Source organism: Mercenaria mercenaria, chromosome 2, assembly GCF_021730395.1.
Source record: "Mercenaria mercenaria strain notata chromosome 2, MADL_Memer_1, whole genome shotgun sequence".
Lineage (NCBI taxonomy): Eukaryota > Metazoa > Mollusca > Bivalvia > Venerida > Veneridae > Mercenaria > Mercenaria mercenaria.
Genome location: NC_069362.1, coordinates 71,945,873 through 71,964,404, shown reverse-complemented (window position 1 = coordinate 71,964,404; position 18,532 = coordinate 71,945,873). Strand labels below are relative to the sequence as shown.

Here is an 18,532-nt window from a genome sequence, read left to right as displayed (position 1 = left end):
GTCTTAATCATGATATGAACTTGCGCATCTCCTATTTTTCATTTAGGTCCGCCCCCTATTTTTAGAGTTATGGCCCCTGAAATAGTCAGAAATGTACATTTTCACCTTGTGATGCACCTAGATCAAAAAGTATGTAATATAAATGGTTGAAAACTTGCATAAGTCTTTATCATGATATAAACTTGCACACCTCTAATTTTTTGGCTGGCTCCACCCCCTATTTTAAAGTTATGGCCCCTGAAATAGTAAAAAATTGCACCTTTTCTCCAATCTTAGCTCTTATTACAGAGTTTTGTCCCTTGAAATAGCGAAAATAGTGGATTTTTTGTTTGTGATGCTCATAGCTCAAAAAGTATAGGGCCTAGAATTATAATGAATCCTTTTCATAAAATGTTTATTGAGGCTATACCCCATTAAGACTGTAAACATTTGAATTATTGCCCCTTATTTGTGACAAATGTACCAGTGGGGGGCACACCCTGTGTCCTACAGACACATTCTAGTTTTGTTTAAATTCGTGCTTTGCCTTACAGACAGGAGAAGTATGAGAGCAAAAACTGAGCGACCAATATCGTACCATCAAACCGCTCCGAATGATCTGCATGAACAGTATTACCTGTCTCAGCCTATAGACGATATAACAAACTTTGAGCGTACTGGTAGGTACGCTACCATGCAGCCAGTTAGACAAGATTATCATGTGGATCAGTTCGGGGAAAATGACTACCTACGTCGTCATACTGCAGATCCACGAATCATGTACCATCAGCCAAGGTCAAGGGCCCCTATAAATACATACAATCCACAGTTGTACCAGGACCACAGTTATGACCTGCCGAGGTACCAACCTCATCTACAGACTGCTAAAATGTTGACAAAGATGGCATTACAGGAAAAGAAGGAAATGCTCAAAGTGAGACAGAGAATGAAGTCAGAGTACCTTAAGGAATCAAGCGTGTAAACTTTAGTTGAAATTTGTAAGGAATATTAGATAGCTTATCCTAATACATAAACATGTGATATTGTCAAGAAAACTGTGACTTTGATTAACTCTGTATGTTAAACAGAGAGATACTCATTAAAACTAAACCGTGTATAGATAAGCAACAAAAATACCTCAAAATCTACTCTTTTGCTTTATGATATGAATGGTAATTTCTTTGAGCATTTGTGTATCTTGCCAGTCATTTGTCCCTGTTACAGGCAACCATCAAGTTTAGTTATCATTTTAGTTTAAAACTAGCATTAGCGTAGTTGCCATGGCAACCACAAAACTAGTATTAAAGCAGTGTATACCTGTAAGTCATGATGTTCTTATGATCATAGGCCCATTGGTAGAGCAGTGATAGTATAAAAGGGTGTCAGAATGCATATTTGTGGAACACATTTTCATCTCTCTTGTCTGTGTTGGGAGGTGTTATTCAGAGCAGAAATAAATCATGCCGTACCACAACTACTATTGAACTGTATTCAGAAATGAAATGAGCCTTGCCATGAGAAAACCAGCATAGTGGCTTTGCGACCAGCATGGATCCAGACCAGCCTGCGCATCTGCGCAGTCTGGTCAGGATCCATGCTGTTCGCGGATGCGCAGGCTGGTCTAGATCCATGCTGGCCGCAAATACACTATGTTGGTTTTCTCATGGCGTGGCTCAAATGTAGATGTCTTAAAGGATCTGAAGCAAAAAGTGCTAAGTGTAAAATAAAATAACTTTGTTTAAGCGGGAATTATTTATGTAATAGTTGTTAGAAGAATTGTTACTTTTCATTTTATGTTGTTGTTTGTTTTGATAAGTGTTGAAAGTTTGTTATATATCTTTGTAAGGTAGACACAAATAGAAGGCACCTAAATTGTTGATTTTGTTTTCAACTTTGTTTAAATAGCATCATAAAATGAGGCTGTTCATTGAAGTGAGGTCATTGTTTGTACATTAACACCATTTGTTTCTTGAACTTTAAACCTTTTCATTGACTTCAAGTTCATCAAACAAGTAAACATTAAAAACATATAAACAAAATAATGACGTATAAAAAATTGAGTGAGCATGACACTATTGTTTCCTATTAAAGGCTATGGATCCACATGTTAGGGTCTGACATGCAATTGTAGCTCACCTAATTGAAGAATAGAGAGTAGTGTGAAATCATTCATTTTTGTGGGGGACATTGATTTTTCATTGATTTTTCATTGATTTTACAGCTGAGGCCAATCCACGAAATTTCATCCCAACGAAGCAGTAAAGTTCCCATTCATTTTATGTTAAGAGGTCAAACTCCCAAGATTTTATATCCCTCAAAATAATTATTTTGACCAAAACTGGGAAATTTTGTACACGCAAAATGAAATGATTTTACAGTAGTATAATAGTTTTAACCAACTGCAGGATTGTTTAGTTAAGTATTGACATAGGATAGCAACTATTTTGTAACTAATCCTTGGTAAATGTGAGCTTGGGTTAAGACTGTCCACATTTATTGTTAAAAATCGCTAATTTAAAAATACTAATTCTGCTAATGCACATATGTGTTTAATCTTGATAATATGTTTTAAGTCGAAGCCTTTTATGAAAATGTACTTTTAACATGTCATTTGTCAATCAGAAAGAAGTGAGTTTTGATGGACTGTGATATATTTTAAATGTAAAGCATTCCACTGTATAGTAAATAGAAATAAGGAGTGAAAATTAATGATTTATGTACAGTTAGTGTTCTGATAGCAAGTTGAATTCCTTCTTCAGATTTTACTATAAATACTGAATGCAGATTTAAGTAACACCTTTTAATTGACCTTCCAGTACATGTATTACTTCAACCATTTCACTTATAAAATTGTCTGTTTTTAAAAAACTTTGTTATTGCAGGTTGTTTAAGGCTGGTAGAATTGAGCTCACTGGTTTCTTTTTAAATCAGAAAATAAATGTATATAACCCACACAATGGATAAACTATTCAACCCACCTTTTGAATTAACTGTTTACTTGGCCAAGTTTGCCGAGTACCCATAGCTCGGAGCCATCTTGCTGAGCTGAATAGGTAAATGGCAACTCTGTCAAGAGGTTGCAGTTTGGATCATGTGAAGATTTGAAGGCAGTATGTCTGATGTAATCCACCTCTGACCTCTGTGTGGAAGTTCTGTTACTTGTGGAAACCTATCAATACTGATACAGAATCTGACAGCACTTGATTATGCTAGCTGACAGCTGTTATATCTGAAAGTGTTAACACTTAAGTTACAGATATTGTATACCTGGACACCAGCGTAGATTTTAATTTTTTAAACCATTTTAAATCATTATACATAACGTAATTAAATGTTTTACATAGCGGCTAAGATGTCATGTTTATTTGTTTCCATCCCTTCAAGTAAAGTTTTCATCCAGGTTTGAAGAACATGACTCGCTGAAGGTATTTATATCAAAGCTAGAAGGAAAAAATGGGTATTTAACACTTTCCAGCTTATTTTGGTTTTGTTTTTAACTGTAGAAATCTGCAGAGTTAGTAATTTTATCAGTATATGCAGTAGCTCTCTAATATAAGCTTAAAAGATAAAAGTTATGGGGCTCATGTTTTCCTGGGGACACATTTTCTCTCATTTTTAAGAAACTAAAGATAATGAGTTGACAGTTTCATTGCCATTTTCTTTATGACCTGAATGGAATATCAGGGATTAATTTATGAGCAGAATATCAAATACCTAACAGGGTACCCATGCAAATAACCATGCCAACAGGGATATTTAAAATATCCTACATCATGCGTTTTTTTTTTTTGAATTTCATAAAAAATATTAAACAGAGTTCATCTTTTAATTTTTCATTTATTTGAACAAATATAAAAGCTTACAATACTTACAGCTGTACTCCTCATCTGACTTTTATATAGAAAGATCATGTGTGCTTCCAGTTATTGTTCTCATGGATATTTTTGAAATTCAGTTAAAAAACTGAAACTTTTAAACTTACATAGGACAGTTTCAAAACCTTTGAAGTTAGGTATATAGGTTGTATATGATTTGTTTCCATAGAAACATTAATTTAGTTTACAGTATCACAATTTACAACTGAAAGATAGACAATTTTTGCATAGTTATTATGTCTCCCACACCACTGTGTGGTGGGGGGAGACATATTGATTTACTCCTGTCTGTCTGTCCGTCCGTCCGTCAGTCACAAATCTTGTCTGCACGCTTAAGTCAAACATTTCTCATCCGATCTTCACCAAACTTCAACAAAATATGTTTCCAAATAAGTCCTCATTTAAGTTTAATAACTAGCCATATCGGCCGAGGCACATGGAAATTATGGCCCTTGAAACATTGTTTTTGATATTCAAAGCACTGAAAGTCTGATTGGGTTGTATCAAAGCACTGAAAGTCTGATTGGGTTGTTTTTGATGATCAAAGCACTGAATGTCTGATTGGGTTTATCAAAGCACTGAAAGTCTGATTGGGTTGTTTTTGATGATCAAAGCACTGAAAGTCTGATTGGGTTTATCAAAGCACTGAAAGTCTGATTGGGTTGTTTTTGATAATGAAAGCACTGAAAGTCTGATTGGGAATTAAGAATATATAGGGAGTAGGGTTTACGCTCAAACATTTCTCTTCTGATCTTATACTACTATTCAGGTGATTAGGCAGTTGTGGGAGACATGTGCTTTTCTCAAAAGCAGCTGTAGTTGGAATTTAAATTCCAAATTATCTATGAAAAAGGGAAAAAGGCAGGTATTACGAACAATCTGCCAAATTTTTATTTGAAAATAGTTGTGATAATTAATCATGCACCATTCAGTCTTCTCCATTAATTCAGCCATCATCAACCATTTTCTTACATTCTGCCTGCCATTTCAATACAATTTCCTAAAAGCTGCAAAATATTGATCATTGTTTAAAATGGAAGAGTCGAAAATATTTTGGCAAATAATGGCTGTTAAAATTTAGCTCAAATTAAAAAAATGTACAAATATCACATACTTGCAAGACAAAAGCTATAAAATTTCAGCAGTTACTGACACGTAAGTCATGGTCATAATGTTTTTGACATCATTTAAATGCAATATTTTTTTTAGCATTCCTACAGGATTTTATTCATTATTTCAGCATTATTAAACTGTTAAGCATCAAATGAGAGACAGGTTAATGTAATTATCAGAAGAATGACTCTACAAACACATTTAGTTTGTCATAAATATGTGATAAATTCTCAAATTACTTTCCAGTTTGGTATGCACATTTTTCAGTTTCTACGGTATATTTCTTCTTTTAAATGTATTCTGTCTGAAAAACAAGGGAAATTTCTACAGAGTTTCTCCTCAGGCTAGAGAAATGATAGATATTACCAAGATGTACTATGAATTAAAATTGAATTTTATTTTGATGAAACTTCATAGGACACACTTTTAATTTAGATTTAATGTAGATTGATTGCTGTATTTAGAAATGAAGTGCATTTTATGTCTCAACGAATTGTACAGGTTTGAGGACAGGGGTTGTATAGTGAGGACTGTAAAATGGCAGTGTATTTACAATATGGAGATTATATCATAACATTCATTTATTTATTCTGTTACTATGGTAACTATCCCACATTAAACTCCTTACATAATGCAACAGTTTTCTGTATGGCATTCATCTCTTAAACATACGTAAGTTCGTTCATAACACAGCAAGCAAATGAGTTTAAGTTATTCCATCTTGAATATATAAATTATTGATCAAAGGACATGTTAGTAAACAATGATAAAATTGTGTATATTATCTTTTTTTTACAAAATTATTTTGCCAGTTATTAGTACTGATTGAAAAAGTCTTACATAATTTCTATCAAGAATCAAACCACATGTATTTCACAGTCCATTGTTTTTTGTGTTTTATACAATAATGTTTCAGAATTTTCCTATATAAATCATCTTTGATCATGAAAACTGTTCATATTACGATCATTCATTTTGTAATATTTGCTTATGTGCAGCATTGTTTCCCACACGAGTTTATCATGTTTAATTGTATATTGTTCATAACATACATTTTGTTCTTAACTTGGTTGTCAATCATGTAATGCATTAAAGCTGACTGATTTTCTAAATTATCAACTGATACTATTTGTTAATTGAATCTTGTTGTATTTTGTACATTATGTGACACTGTTTTGTTATGTTCATTATGTAATACTGTTATGTTATGTACATTATGTGACACGGTTATGTTATGTACATTATGTGACACGGTTATGTTATGTACATTATGTGACACTGTTATGTTATGTACATTATGTGACATGGTTATGTTATGTACATTATGTGACACGGTTATGTTATGTACATTATGTGATACTATAATGTTATGTACATTATATAATACTGTTATGTTATGTACAATATGTGACACTGTTATGTTATGTACATTATGTGACACTGTAATATTATGTACATTATATGACACTATATATATTGATAGACACTGTTACACTTATTATGTTACACTGTATATGCCATGTACATTATGTAACAGGGGCTTCTGTGACCAAATGGTTGAAGTCATTGCCTTCAAATTACTTGCCCTCCATCACTGTGTGGAAAAAACCTCACTTGGGGTGTAGAATTTATCTAGAAGGTCAGTGGATCTACCCAGGGGACTTACTGTGCCTGAAATAGTGTTCGGAGGGGCACATTGGGTCCTCCTTGACCATCAAAGGCTAGAAAGTTACCATATGATCTATTATTGTGTCAGTAACAAAAAAACAAACATGTGACACTGTCCTACTCTATTCATTTGGTGACTCTCTACTGCTTTGTACATTACTGTAAAAGCAGAACTTTTCATGAAGGTTTAATTTTATCTTTAAACATTAATGCTCGCATAAGTATTAACCATTATTCTATATCTATTTTATCTATCCAATCGTGAACGTTCATTTGCAACACGTGACCGTACAATATATTACCTTATTGGACGCACATGCATACAAAAAACCTGTATTTTTTCCATATTTGGACGGTTCAAAAAGTCCCGTGTTAAACATACGATAAAGCCCGAAACGCGTGAAAATGTTCCAAATGTAAATCGGGTAAAGTAGGCGCTCTATGTACAGAGTTAGATTATGCATCTTGAAATGAGGAAGGCAGAAATACAATATTCAGTGAATCATTTTTAATTTAAACTAAAATAAAATAGATATAGAATAAAAATGTTATTTAACATTGAACTGTACAATACAAGATATATTTGGACTCGCACCCAGCTGGGAAAACCATATTGGACTCACCTAGCAGCGCGTCCAATATGGTTTTCTCAGCTGGGTACAAGTCCAAATATATCTCCGTATTGTACAAAACAATATTAAATAACCAAATATTAGTATAATGCTAATCTGATTATTACACAGACCTCCACCAACATATTAAATGGAAACAGCCATAATTACAAAACTGGCTACTTCTAGTGTATCCGTAATAACTAAAGGATAGTATAATTTTAAGACAAACAGAACAAACCACATACAGAATCTAGGAACACTGTTTAGATTAACTACCTGCCATAACATAATTGAAATACTTTTGCAAAATAGCGCAAGATATATAATCTGTCATTTTCCTTCTTGGATTTTACTTTCATTCACCATCAGTTGGGGTTATGGTAAATAAATTTGATGTTTTTCTTATAGTGAAAAAAAAATTGACATTTTTCACAGATTTTCGCAACTTACAAAAATTCCCGTAATCGAGTAAACTACTGGTAGTACACATAAATCGGGAAAATATATCATGAGGAAATACTTCTATTATTTCAGTATTCTTGTAGGTTTAACTTTGTATGTTATACAAATGTCTGTTTTGTTACACTATGTGATTGTCAGTCTCGTTATGTACATTATGTTATTGTGATATTCGATGCATATCATCTTCTATCATGTTTTATGGAATCTTACCAAGTGTTCTTTGCCTTCAAAAGGTAGAACTCCGCATTTTACAAAACTGTTGATTAATGTTTGTAGATAGTGAATACCATCAACCTATTGTACATAGTGTAAAGGCTTTTTCTCCATTATTTTATCACTTGTTAATGATGAATCCACAATGGATATAAACATGTTGTTTTTTTTTTTTTTTGCCATGACAGTTTTCAACATTTATATTTTGGGATCAGTTTTCTTATATTTTCTTTAAATTTTTTGACCGTTTTATGTTTAGACTTAGTTCTTTAGATTTTATTTGAATATTTTTTACCAAAACATTGCTAAATTATTAGGAACTTAGTATTATACTATAGTTTTACAGAGTTTTAGGCAATACTTGAAATTGGTTTCATGTTTTAAGGGAAAATTGCAGTACTTAAAATGTTGAATGATGAAAAGTGAAAATAAGTGAGAACCTTGGGCAACAAACTATAAATGATAAAGCTGATTAAATGTTGTCAACAATAATTGTTTGACACATGAAACAGTAGCCACAGATGCTCTAGGTAAAGACTTTCGAAAATAACTTCATCATTTATCCTTCAGTTTTATTTTTGATAAGTTTTTTTATGTTTCAGAATGCTTTGTTTAATTAGATATATTTTGAAAGGTTGTACCATCCTTTTGAACAGCTCTGTGAAACAATTGTCTTCCATGTTTTCTTAGTGTGTATGATTTCGCTTATAAGGTATTTCAGACTTGAGAATCCCTTCTCTCTCAGTGCTTGCTGTGTGGTATTAGCCAGCCATGTCCACAGTTATATTCAAGGAGGCTTTCTGCCATCTGATGTGGACACTACTTGATTGAATTACTTTTTGTAGCAAAATACTTTTATGACCTGTTTGCAGTGTTTGTTACATACCATAGTATTAGAGGCTAACTCCAGTAAAAAATGATGGGTTAGGGATAAATTAATTGCTTACTTTAAAGTACACTTAAGGGATAATTTCTCTGGATTTTTACTGTTGTTCAGTGGATTAATAAATTTGACAGTAGTGTACTAAATGCAAAACACCAATGCTCAGTGGTATACTACCATTTAATAGTCAGATATACAAGCAGGAGATTGTGGGTACAAGTCCCTCAGCATGATGGCCATGCCTTCTCATATGACATAATTACAGGAGGCGGAATTGAGTCATTCAAATAAGCTTCAAGAAGTTTTCATCTTTATCAAGCTTAAATAAACTGTCCTAAACTAGATGTACAAGTGGTGTCCTACATCTGAAGGTCAGGGCTGCTGTTAGTTTCCTGTTATTAAGTACAAAAAATGTTTACAGATTCTCACCCCTTATTAAGTACAAAAAATGTTTACAGATTCTCCCCCCTTATTAAGAACAAAAAATGTTTACAGATTCTCTCCCCTAATTAAGTACAAAAAATGTTTACAGATTCAAATTACCTTTGCATGAACTACTATTCAGTTTAATTTTGCTCAGTGATCATAATTTTATGCTAAAAGATGTAGTTCTTTGTTAATTTGGTATTGTCATTTTGAGTACTATTTTCAGTTAGATCAGGATAACCCAGTCAGATTCACTTACCATTGTAATTTAACATGAGTACTTATAAAATACCAAACACAGTATCAAGAACTCAGCACACAAGACACTCTTATTCTCCTTGTGATGTAGTTTTTTTAAAACATCAAATGAAGCGGTGCACTGCTACAGTGTAAAAAGATATACTAAGGAAGCAGTGTAAGGTAATATAAGGAAATATTTATTATAGGTTAATGAGACATTAGATTATTTGTTAAGTTATACAGATATGTATTAAATGTAGTATATGGTACACAGAATAACAGGTTGTAAAACATTTTCCAGACCCAGTCTGATATTTCAGCGCAGAAGCAATAACCCGACATGTTAAACAGCGATAACTGAAAAAAGGAAAAGATTTTTGTTAAACTAACATTGTGATTCATTGCAAATATTTAGATGCTTTATCAATTCAATAAATTGAATTGCAGTTAATATTTGTTTCTTATCTTTATGTTTATGGCTTGACTGATCTCCATTTTCTTTTCTTTTTTTGAGATGGATTTTTTTCACACTTTAATATCACCCTTGCAAATTTTGAATTTTCTGCTTGGGTAATATGCATTTTGAGTCATTTTCTCAGGAATCGATATCTGAAAAATATCTGGTACACATTTATCTTGTTAAATCATATGTCATTGAATTTTTCTTTGAACTAATTCAGATTTGAATCGTGTGATTATATGATCGAAGACATTATGTCCGAAATTTGGTACTGTGTTTGCCACTATTCTCGGTTAGTCCTAGTAACCCAGTTTGATAAACTGACTACTGTAACATGAGTACTCCCTGAAAATACCAAACACAGTATTAAGAACTTGATATGCAAACTACTTTATTTATGCCTTACCAAATGAGGAGGGATATAATTTAGGCATTGTCTGTCTGTATGTCTTTCTTTCCGACCTGTACTTTCTGTCTGTCAGAAATCATTTCTATTAATTTAAATAAAACATTGTAGAAATGTTAACTGCTGTAGGGAAATGCCACTCTGCAAGTCTTGGTAAAGATTGCATGAGTAAGACAAGATTTGCGGCCCTTTGTACTTGTATATATGTTCATATGTAGTGTTTTATTCCATTTTCTGTCCGTTCAGAGTCTTATCTCAGACCGTCGTTGGAAGGATTTCAATAAAACATTGTAGAAATTAGAACTGCTATAGGGCAATGTGGCCCTGCAAGTTTCATTCAGATTAGTACAGGAAGACAAGATTTATGGCCCTTGCAATTATATATGTTATACATACGCATGCACGGACGTATGAACGGACAAGACCAAATCTATATGCCCCCACCACTCATAGTGGGGCACAAAAACCAAACCTGGTAAATAAGTATCTTTCACAGAGGCCTTCTAATCGACCTTTTACTGTAAGCTTTGTACGTTTCTAAGGTACATGCAAGACTGAAAAAACTAAGGCAAAAATTATGTCCTGTCTCGGACGTTTATGACTGTACAAAGCCGTAGTTCACGTCATGGTGGGACTAACTGGAAGCGTAATCGAAACTATGGAAATTTTTCGAAGTGCGATTGTTCAGTTCTCTTGCAGGGCAGTAGTCTATGATTGGATTCATTGACCTTCGGGTTAAGCGCCACTTCTTACTGGGTGATTGGGTGTTTCGTAGTACTTTGTACTTTCAGTATCCGAATTATGTAAATGATGCACCATATCCTAACGACACCTGTTCACCTGTTTATTTGAATGATCACATCTACCCAGCCTGGTACCAAGTTCGACACAGTCTGGAACGACTGTTAGATCTCCGGTTGGGAGAGATACTAGAGGTATTCAGTGTTTATTGTAGACAATAGCAATAAGTTGTTTGTTTCCATATTCACTGTTTTATTTCCATCTAATTTATTGTAAAATTGAAGCTTAGTAGTGCTTTAAGTAGTGGTAAACTGTCCGAATTCTACGCATGTTACCATGGATCAAATTCAGTTCAGACCATTTTTTTTTTGTAATTCAGTGTAGGACAGAGGGCTTGCCAAACGTGTATACCCGAGTGTCCGAGTACCGCCACTATGAGATCAAACTTATAAATGAGAGACTTCCAGTAGTCTACCTTGTATCGTACGGAGTAAAATCGTACCACATGTTCGGTATGTTTTTAATTCCATTCTTTCTTAGGGGCAGTCATTCGTTGCACAGTTGCGGGCAATATGTATTATACTATACTATACTGAACAAAACAGTTAACCCACCATTAGTTCTTTTTCCAGTAATTTAGAAATTAATGGACGTACAATTTTGAAATTTAGTCTACACTTAGAACAATATGCTGTTGATAACTTTTCACAACTAAAAAAAAATATCAAATTATGCTGTCATATAAATCCGCTCAATTTACGAGTTCAGCCCTCTTTGAAAAGTCACAAAAATACACTAAAACATCCAGAATTTATAAACTAGCGAAAAACGAGGGAAGAAAATGACAAACGAAAACAAATGGCGTTGTCATGTCCTGTAGTAAAAGAGTATTAAATATGTGTGTGAAATCTAAACCATTCCTAGAAAAAATCAAAATCTATACTTCCTTTATTCTATAAATTATATATATTTATTTTCTAAAAAACGCACCTTTTATGTGTATTTCTGTGACGCTTTGGAAGTAAAATGAATAAACTTAAATTTTTGCGTAATTTGATACTATTGAAATTTTGACGGTTAATACCGATATATTGATCTGTCAAGATTTTTTTAACTATTTGCAAAATAGCAAATGGGGGGTTACTCTTTGGTTCAGTACATTTTACGCAATATTTACCGGTATATATGAATTATGTTTCTATTTTTTTAGCACGTGTCCGTAAAATTTAGATCATATGTGAAATAAAAAAAATCTTCCTACTGTTACCTGAACATAAATTCACGTGACTTTTTCAATGAAGCAAAGGTAATAATTATACAGGCATTGTAGCTTTGACGAGAGAAAACTGAACAATATTGGATGTGTACTTAAAGTGTACTTATCTTTTTTTTCTCTCGATTCTTTTCTATAGTTTTGCCACATGAAACAAATTTGATATTGTTTTTGTTAATTGCTAGTTAACTACTATCTTGTGCTATTTCATTCCCATCACAAGACTCGGTACATGATTGACGACGCAAATTACGTACACGTTTTACGTGTTCTTTATCTTCACGAGGCAATGACAAACAAAGATAATTGATTACCTCTTAAACAATATTTTATTTAGCTTTACAATCATCGGGACTTACAATCCATCTTAACAATACAAATCACATGTTCAAAGAGATATTCACAAAATTGAGTGCAAATAACATGGGGATGGGTGTGCTCGATTTACAGTATCGACTTTTTGTGTCACTCTGCAAAAGTTTCATATAAATCTACCAAAAAGAAATAAATAGAAGCAAATATAACAAAACAACACATATAGCAAATTTACAAAGCTAAAAAATATATGGCAACAGATATTTTGTTGTACCTATAGACGGTTTTTGCTTTTAATCCGGGGCTTTTATCCAATTTAGGGAAGAAGTATTGAAGTTACTGCAACCCTGTACCACAAAAAAAAACTTTCCACAGTTATAAAACTGTTAAGTTTTGTATTGTTAAGAAAAGGTATTGAAAATCATGACAGTACGAAAGTCTGAGTGTTGGAGACAGCTGGATAATTACCCAGTAAAACAACACAAAGAATAACAATATAATTAATGGATTTTCTTGCATTCGTGGCCTGCACATGCTGCCGCATTTCTTCATTATGCTTACTGTTTTTATTTCGTCATAATTTTATATTCCCCTTCGCATTGGCATTCTTCCGCTCATCATACCTGTACTTTCCACTACTCCCCTTCTACCCATTGCTCCTGACATTGAACCATCAAATCCACTCATTGATCTTCCCGCCATAGATCCTCTGCCCATTGATCCACCGCCCATTGGTGGGCCCATTGATCCACTGTCCATTGTTGCGCCCATAGATCCTCTGCCCATTGAACCACCACCTAATTCTCTGCCCATCGATGCACCCATTGAGCCTCCAGCCATTGGTCTACTGCCCATTGGGTCACCAATCATTGATTCTCCCATTGACCCATCTCCCATTGGTCTTCCGCCCATTGAACCACCACCCATTGGCCTACTGCCCATTGATCTTCCAGCCATTGGGTCACCCATCATTGATCCTCCCACTGCCCCATCACCCATTGATCTTCCGCCCATTGAACCACCACCCATTGGTCTTCCGGCCATCGGGTCACCCATCATTGATTCTCCCATTGACCCATCACCCATTGATCTTCCGCCCATTGAACCATCACCCATTGCTCCTCCCCTCCTCGATGCACCACCCATAGATCCTCCGCTCATGGGTGCAGCCATTGATCCACCGCCTATTGATCTTCCAGCCATTGGGTCACCCATCATCGGTCCGCCCATTGAACTACCACCCATTCGTCCGCCGACCATTGGTCCTCCGCTCATTGGTCCACCCATCGGGACTGTTCCCATTCCACCAGGGACTGGCAATCCGAAACCACTGCCGCCAGACATCGATCCATCTGTAGGCATCATACCACTAAATGAACCAGAAGGCACCATCTCTCCGCCCATTGGTACTTTAAAAATAATTAATAATCATATATTTATTCACATTATAATTGAAGTTTTTATTTAAAATATAATAGGGGCCTTCATATTCGAGCGGTTAAGGTCGCTGACTTGCTCACTTGCCCCTCATCGACGTGGGTTTGAGCCTCGCTTGGGTGTAGAATTCTCCATGTGAAAAGCCATCCAGTTTACTGTCGGGAAGGTTGCTATACCCAGGTGCTCGCCCGTAATGAAATAATGCACGGAGGGGTACCCGGGGTCTTCGTCCACCATGAAAAGCATGAGCTTCCCTATATGACCTATAATTATGTCGGTGTGACGTATAACCCAACAAACAAAGCAAACAAAGAAAAAGCACTTATGCAAGTATTTAATATATAAAACGTTATTCCTGAGCTGAAATGTTTATCCTATAAGTTGTTCTAGTATATCATGTGTGAAACAAGTTCTAGAGTAATGCAGTTGCACCAAGACTTATATGACGGCTCTTTAATCTTTGATCTGAGCCGTGCCATGAGAAAACCAACATAGTGGGTGTGCGACCAGCATGGATCCAGACCAGCCTGCGCATCCGCGCAGTCTGGTCAGGCTCCATGCTGTTCGCTTTTAAAGCCTATTGGAATTGGAGAAACTGTTAGCGAACAGCATGGATCCTGACCAGACTGCGCGGATGCGCAGGCTGGTCTGGATCCATGCTGGTCGCAAAGCCACTATGTTGGTTTTCCCATGGCACGGCTCATATTCTAATCATTTCCAAAATATTCATCTAATTGATGTGTAATAAAACTAACCTGAAGACATCCCTGGACCCATGAACGGATAGGTGTAATAAGGGTACACTAAAACAAACAAAGACAAAGAAGATAAAATATGTTCTTTTAAATATCTGAAGGTAAAGAAATGCACTTTGTAATGAAGTAAATATATAACTATGATGAAGTATGACACACAGAGGATGTTTGTTCTAGAAAGAAGCGACATTAGTCATGTACAAACAGGTAGAACCATTGAATCACTGCAAGTTAGATGGTGCTCAGACTGGAACATTAGTAATAATATATACATATATACACAATTTGTATACTCACTCATTCCGGTTCCGGACATTCCACCACTAAATGTTCCTGTAGGCATCATACCACCAGAGGGCATCATACCGGACGGCATGCCACCAATTGTAGCGAAACGTGCAATTCTTGGATCAACAGATCCTGGCATCATAGGGTATCCTAACCGAGGATCCATAGTCATTCCCGTTGTTGTTCCCGTTGACCCGCTGAAGTTTCCACCTCCCACTCCTCCCATTGGCGTGCCACCCATAGGAGTTCCCATTCTGCCCATTGGGGTTCCCATTCCACTCATTGGCATTCCAGTTCCACTCATTGGCGCTCCCATACCGCCCATTGGCATTGACATGCCACCCATTGGCATTCCCATACCATCCATTGGCATTCCCATAGGTCTATCCATCATCATACGTGGCCCACCCATACGGGAATCGAATCCCATTCCTGGCATAAAACCGACGGGCATTGGACCTCCTGGACCACGACGACTGTCCCTTCTGTCGCTTCTAACGAGATCACCTTCTCCCCTGAAACCGTCTCTGGATCCTCGGCGCATACCCCTAGGCATATCTCTGCTGCCCATTCCTTGGTCTATGCCACCCCTATCCAACGGAAGTCTGCCCATGTCAGCACGACGCATACCGTCAAGTCGTCCCAAAGATCTCATTCTTGGGTCAGTTCCCATTCTCGTTCTATCACGTCCCATACGGTCTCTTCCTACGCCCATACCCATAGAATCTAGGGAGCCACCCATACCCATATCTACTGGATCACTTCGTCTCATTTCCATGGAATCACGTCGTCTGTCCGAACTCCTGCCACCCATACTTATAGGATCTGCTCTGTCTGACATACCGCTGCCCATTCTGTCGCCGCCTCCCATTCTCATTCTGTCGCCTCCGATACCCATTCGTAGTGGATCCCTGTCTACCGGGCCGCGCCTTCTACCGGTATCCATTCTCATTCTGTCACGTCTATCTGCCATGCCGCCGTCCATACTTCCCCTCATAGCACCCCTTTCGCTTGACATACCGAGACCACGCATAATCGATAAATCTCCAGATCCGCTCATACCTCCAGTCCTTCTTGCACCACCTCCGCTTCTAGTAGCGCTTTCACCCCTCATGGTACTTGCGCTGCCTGCGCTCACTGAACTATCTTGGACGTTACTTGGCACACCTACGCCGGTAATACTTTCGAGGTCAGGAACACCACCGGCACTTCCCTTTGGAGAAGATGCCGATTGCGTATTTATTGGAGTTAAGTCGATAGTTGGAGGTTCGAATCCACCACTGCTTCCATCGGAGCTTGTATCCAAACTATTCATGACATCGTCTAAACCCTGAACGTTAGCCGCCGCATCTAGTGACACAACTGATTCATTAGATCCCGTGGCACTACTATCGACTGCCAATAAAGGATCGAGTCCCTGACCCCACACAAATCCGACCAGTACGAAAATTACGGAAACGGATAACGTTTTCATTGTTTTTGCAACAACAGTTAAGTAGTCCCTTGATTTGTCGAAATCCTGATCTTTTGTTTGTTTTGGATTTTTTAAATTTTTTATAAATATTTCCTGTTCTTATATTCAGCCCTCTGTCCGTTTCCGTTAAACACTGCTAGTCAGAAACAACGTTCTGATTATATATACGTATCGGTTCAATTTACCATGCATGACGTAAACGACGCAACGAAGTTCGGTTTTACCTAGCATCAATCACTTGTAGGCCAATGACAATACAATAATCACACACAGTCATAATTAGCCGCGCTCTGTCAATTAACCAATCATTTTACATGGCAGTTAGGGTCAGCCATCATGTAAAACTCACTGTCAACTGAATGCGCGTTGCATGACGCTAAAAGGTAAATTATTATATATGAATGAGGGAAAACAACGTTGTTATGTTAGTTATAACAATGATTATGACAATGATATCATTAACTCTGTCAATACATGTATAAAGACATATATATGGAAAAAAAATGTGTCTTTATAATTAAAAGCCGGCACCGTTATTTATTTTGTCACCAAATAGACAAACTCAGCTGAACTTTTGATATTTTACATCTGGTCATTTTTACTTCGTCGTTTGCTATCAATATTCAAAAGAAAAACGGAGATGTCTACTTCGGAACACATCTATTTATGGCCCTCGTTGGTCGAAAAAATGCCCGACACTTCAGTCAGGGAATATATTCCCTGCTAATGCCATTGCTTTCGTTGGCTACAGTTAGGCCCCATAACATGACCAGGGAATATATTGTTAAAAATGGGTCCCTAATGTAAAGGTTATGTACACAAATTTTGAGCCATGCCATGGGAAAACCAACATAGTGGGTTTGCGACCAGCATGGATCCAGACCAGCCTGCGCATCCGCGCGTCCGCGTCTGGATCCATGCTGGTCGCAAACCCACTATGTTGGTTTTCTCATGGCACGGCTCATTTGTATTCTTTCAGCTGTTATCTAAAGACTTAAATTGATAAAAAAAATAAATAGTTGTTTGTATGAAAGTATTCATCAGTGTACATATCAGCAAAATCTTGAACACTTGAAAGTTTCAGTACAAGTCGAAAGATTTCCTGCGGCCAGAAGTTATACCAGGCTAAAAAGAAACTTATGAGTGCTTGTTTTTTTTTTACCATACCATTACGCTCTACATAGGAAAAATAACTCCATTCTACATGCTGTACAAGTAGACCTATGAAATATTTATTTCATAATTCTGAAAGTTATTGTTTTGAGCAAAAGTAACTATATTTCCCTTTCATGTATGACATAACTTTTAGCTCAACTGGCCACATTCCTTGACTATTGAAATACTTTACTAGAGCTATCATAAATGTGATTCATGCCTTCACCTGGACTTAAATGACATATAGAGCAAAACAAAACAACTCAAGACCATAATCCAAGAAATTAAACAAAGAGGAATCTAAAAAATCCCTTATGCACAACTAGGTATCAATATTGATCACTGCTGAAAGTTTGAATAAATTATATGAAATAATGAATGAGGAATTCAGGTCACAAGACTTTCTCTATATATATCATACAGAGTGCCAGCTTTATTGCAATAACGGCGCTCCATAAATCCGATAAGCCAATCGCATATCGGTAAAATATCACGTGAAATCACCCAGTCTCCATGTGCTTTACTACTTGTTGCATTCCAATATACCTGCGGCCTTCAGGGTAACAAACCGCCCTTCAAGTATTGTTTACGAAAAAGAGTTTTAGATGAGCTTTGACATATAGCAGAACTTGCTACGAAGAAATATTGCACATTCTGTATACGAAATCATTTCACCAGGTCAGTAAAAAACAACAACTGCATTTTAATTAACAAAACATTCGCGTTCATTTCAAGTTTACCAGTATTAAAACATC

At 36.2% G+C, this 18,532-nt stretch overlaps 3 protein-coding genes across 3 annotated transcripts in view; 2 read left to right on the top strand and 1 right to left on the bottom strand.

The window, feature by feature from the left end:
- The window catches only part of LOC123562274 (ubiquitin carboxyl-terminal hydrolase 31-like), a 29,553-nt gene extending 19,629 nt beyond the window's left edge, over positions 1–9,924 (top strand). Inside the window, exon 11 of the mRNA XM_053536892.1 lies at positions 534–9,924. Within this exon, the coding sequence (XP_053392867.1) occupies positions 534–961 (428 nt within the window). The 3' untranslated portion in view covers positions 962–9,924. The remainder of the gene's footprint in view (positions 1–533) is intronic.
- The window catches only part of LOC123564283 (kelch-like protein 2), a 318,752-nt gene that overhangs the window by 203,089 nt on the left and 97,131 nt on the right, over positions 1–18,532 (top strand). The gene's annotated exons all lie outside the window — the stretch shown is intronic.
- Positions 12,664–16,782, bottom strand: LOC123564284 (uncharacterized PE-PGRS family protein PE_PGRS54-like). Its single transcript, XM_045357747.2, has 3 exons — positions 15,158–16,782; positions 14,861–14,908; positions 12,664–14,077 (listed from the first exon to the last, which is right to left on the bottom strand). The coding sequence occupies exons 1-3, from the start codon at positions 16,620–16,622 to the stop codon at positions 13,251–13,253; spliced, it is 2,340 nt and encodes a 779-aa protein (XP_045213682.2). The 5' UTR covers positions 16,623–16,782; the 3' UTR covers positions 12,664–13,250.